At 41.4% G+C, this 4,341-nt stretch overlaps 1 protein-coding gene across 1 annotated transcript; it reads left to right on the top strand.

The window, feature by feature from the left end:
- Positions 1–1,763: 1,763 nt before the first annotated feature.
- SPIN3 (spindlin family member 3) lies at positions 1,764–2,537 on the top strand. Its single transcript, XM_014478085.2, is given in 3 exon segments — positions 1,764–2,011; positions 2,013–2,470; positions 2,473–2,537. Coding segments are annotated over 3 exon segments (771 nt in total).
- The last annotated feature ends 1,804 nt before the right edge of the window (positions 2,538–4,341 follow it).

Raw genomic sequence — 4,341 nt, 5'->3', positions numbered from 1 at the left:
GATGTAACAGTGTTGAAATACTACTTGTTATAATTGTAATAATTGTTTTGATTGTAAGTTTGTGTCTTTATTATTCTGTTAAAGAGAATAATCGAGTATAATTTTTTTCTAATTTTATTTTATTTTTAAACTTTACATAATTGTATTAGTTTTGCCAAATATCAAAATGAATCCACCACAGGTATACATGTATAATTTTATAAGTATAAATTTTATAATTTTATAAGCATGCAAGTATAATTTTATAAGTACTTTTTTAAATTTTTTAAATTTTATTTTATTTTTAAACTTTACATAATTGTAGAGAATGGTTAAACTGTGAAAATGTCCTTATGCTAATTTTAGTGAAGCCAGTACAAAACATTTCAGACAATATCTAGTAAACTCATTAAATACTCATTTTATATGGAAAAGGACACCCCATGAAAAAGCGTATGCAAAAGTATCCCAGCTTTGTAAGAGTTTATTTTATAAAGACAATGGAAAGTGTTAATATTTTGCTATAAGCCTTGGTGCATACGAGATGGATTTATAGTTGATTACTTTCTTCCTGTCGATTTGCTAGGTTGTATACCGTGCCCACATTTTCCATACAATTTCTCTGTAATCGGTGAAAAAGAAAAAAATATTATCCTCAATAAATCCAGTAATATATCTGGATATATCAAGAAAATATATCCAGAAAATATATCTGCTTCATTGACTACCAGTCAGTAAAAATTACCGAGATACTGAATCAAGATGGCAGACTGAGCACTTGTGCATTTCTCTCCTCCAACCTCAAACTCCCTTAAGTGACAGGAAAAGGCAGGTTTCCTTAATAAAGAGTAACTCCAGAATGGCAGGGGGAAAGGAAAGGGCAAATTCCTGGAGGATGGAAAGCAGATGCGGCAGGAGTACAGAGATGGAGTTACGGATGGGGTTTGGGAATCTGGGAGCCCAGAACTGAAGAAGCGGCGCTAGGCGGTTGGAGAGGGGATTTGTTGGGCAGGCCGGTCCAGATTTTGGAAAGGGGCGGGGCAAGGAACCAAAGAACTACTCCCACGCCCAAGGCAGTGGTGGATGGAGAATTGCGGGTAGGGGAGGGCGAGGTGCTGGACGGGAAGGAGAGGCCTCTCTCCTGGCAGGAAGCTGAGCTCTACGGAAAAGAGGGAGGAGACTGGCGGCTGCAGTGACTGGTGGGAATCCGATGTGGCAGAGGGGCCGCCGCTGCCACCGAGAGGGAGCGGAAGGCGCCCCCCAAGTAGAGTTACGGAGACATTGCCGCCGTCCTGTCCGCCTATCCAGCAGCCCACTTGATACGCTCCTCGCCTAAAGATCCTCCCTCCTAGCTCTTGCAAGCACCTAACTCGCCGTCTGCTGGTCCTCCTTTGACACAGCCTCCCAGCGGGGGCAGCAGCGAGGTGTCCGATTTGGGCACTCGAGGCCCGCTATCCCCTGCTTGGGGGAGTCTCTGCCCTCTGGCCTGGACAGTGTTGGACGCAGGGCGGGAGGAATAAAGGGGTGCCCTCTATTTCTCTGACTACAACCAGAACTCCATAGCACTAGCGTAGCTGGAACTAGCTAGGGAGGAAGGTTACTGCTTGCACGCACGGTGCAGGGGATTTCCAGCTTTTCTGCCTAGCTTTAGAGGAAAACGGGCGTCTGGGCGTGTGTGCATGGAGTGCACTCTTTAGGAGATAAAGTTCACCATGTCATGCATTGAATTTATTTTTTCTTGATTTCCTTTATTGGGCTGCTTTGTTACTCTGCTCCGCGCAGGCATGAAGACCCCGCTCGCAAAAACGGCTTCTGGGCAGCGGTCCAGGACAGGCTCAGGGCATGCCAGTGTGTCTGTTATCATGATGAAGAGAAAAGCTGCACACAAGAAGCATAGGAGCAGACCCATCTCCCACCCTCCAAGGAATATCGTGGGCTGCAGAATTCGGCATGGATGGAAAGACGGAGATGAACCTCAAAGAGAGTGGAAGCGAACCATTCTGGATCAGATACCTGTAAATCCCTCTCTGTATCATAAAATATGATGGATTTGACTGTGTTTATGGATTGGAACTTCACAGAGATGAAAGACTGTCATCACTTGAAGTCCTTCCTAATAGAGTTGCATCATCTAGAATCAGTGATACACACTTAATGGAAATTATGATTGGCAAAGCAGTGGAACATATTTTTGAGACAGAGGAAGGTTCCAAAAATGAATGGAGGGGGATGGTCTTAGCTCAGGCACCTGTCATGAATACGTGGTTTTACATTACCTATGAGAAAGATCCTGGATTATATATGTACCAGCTCTTAGATGATTATAAAGATGGTGACCTACACATCCTTCCAGATTCCAATGATTCTCCTCTCACAGAGAGGGAGCCAGGAGAAGTCATAGACAGCCTATTAGGCAAACAAGTGGAATATGCCAAGGAGGATGGCTCCAAGAGAATTGGCATGGTCATTCATCAGGTGGAAGCAAAACCCTCTTGTACTTCATCAAATTTGATGATGATTTCCATATCTATGTCTATGATTTGGTAAAAACATCTTAGAGGTCATTTTGAAATTTGCCAAATATGTGAGACAGATTGTAGAATCTGAACACACAAAAAGTCTTGATTGCTTTACAATTTGTAAGAACCATCTTCTCCTCTTTTTCACATATTTTCCTGGCAAAAAATTAAAACTTCCACCCTCCCAGACATGTTTTGAAGAATCCTTCTGCCCTTACCTCTAACTTTTTATGTGTTCCTCCCCACATTAGAATGATTGACTTATCTAATTAGAAGGGTAAAGTCTGACATTCATTGGCCCATATTTTTACCTTGGGTGGTGTTAATAGACTAAAGGTAACTGAAGACTTCTTGCCTCATTCTTTTGGTCATTTAGACAATCTTCACTGAAGTGTGAAGCTTCCTGAGATATTCAATATGGCTGGCTAAGTATGTTGGCAACTTCAACCCACCCCTTAGGTGACTTCAAATGTCTAATTTGGGAAAGGAATGAGAGGCTCATGTTGGTCTTCCATCCAAGTTGCATTTTAAATTCCAACTGTACTGAAAGTCTTATTCTTGTACTTATTGTTCAACTTGGTTCAAAATCAAGAGGGCAGTTATTTTGTATTTTAGTGCATAGGCTGAGAAATCTTACAAAATTGTTAAGGGGTAAGCATTTAGGAACCAAATGCAACTGGAGAAATCATGGCATTAGGATTTTTGTTGTCTACAATAGCTCTGGCTTGTACCGACAGACATGGAGTGGGTTTTTACAGACATAGGCTGTGCAGACAGAATTTAACACAATTGGGCTTTGCCAGCCCAAGGAAGCATTATGTCAGGCTCTAGCTAGAGTCCTCAGTCACAGGGTAAAGGCTAGGTTTAGCATGGTTGGCAGATCTGTTCAGGACCTTAAAATGAACAAAAAACTGGAATCAGGCTGAGATACAGATTTCTTTCCCATGCTAGAAGGCATGCTTTGAAAATGTTTAGATTACATTTTCATTAGATTCTTAGAAGACTTCTGAGTCCTAGCATATGAGGTGGGAAAGGCACTTGCTAGAACTAAAAAGACTGAAAATAGACTTTGCTTCCTTGTAGGAATTGGTAAGCTCATTTATTATGGTGTCCTAGCAGGACTATGAAACATATACTAGATGATCAAAAGACAGTCATATTCTAAGTGCTTTAATGTTTTAAACGCTGGCATTAGTAGATAGAAATCTAATAGATATTTGTTAGTGTGTTTTTTCAGCTTTATCCTGTTTTTTGGCTGGGCCTAAGAAACTCATATGCAGATAAGGGTGAACCCTATTTCAGCAAAAAAATGAGTAATGGAATGGGCCTTGTATCTTCCACTATTAAAGGCATTAGGGAAAGTCAACTTTGGAAAGGTTGAAAAATATGCAAAGTTTTGGAGAGAAGCACCCAGTCAAAACCAATGTGTTCTCATTGGGTTTCTAAGAGAATCTCCATTAGCACTAACAGCCAGGCCATGGACTTCCACAGATGTGGCGTTGGGACTCATGATGGTACAATCAACCACTTGTGTAGTATCTTCCCAATTAAAGTTCACAGGTCATAGAGTCAAGACTACTGGCACAGAGAGACCACATACTGCTGAGGATGAAACCAGGAAGATACTCTCTTTTCCCATGTATTCTCTGTCTATTTTCTTTCCTTTTGCTGTCACTAAGTCTCTCCTTAGATATTTGATGACAACTACAATGTGGGTTGCACATTGTATTACCTCTGTATTACCCTATGTACTAAGTCCCAGAGACATAAATGTGTTTGAGTATCTGTTTTAGAGGCTGAGGGTTAGTGTGCCTTCTAATTTTGGAGATGTGATGCTGATTCT

Source organism: Bos mutus, chromosome X (assembly GCF_027580195.1).
Source record: "Bos mutus isolate GX-2022 chromosome X, NWIPB_WYAK_1.1, whole genome shotgun sequence".
Classification (NCBI taxonomy): Eukaryota; Metazoa; Chordata; class Mammalia; order Artiodactyla; family Bovidae; genus Bos; species Bos mutus.
This window is presented reverse-complemented; position numbering and strand designations above follow the sequence as displayed.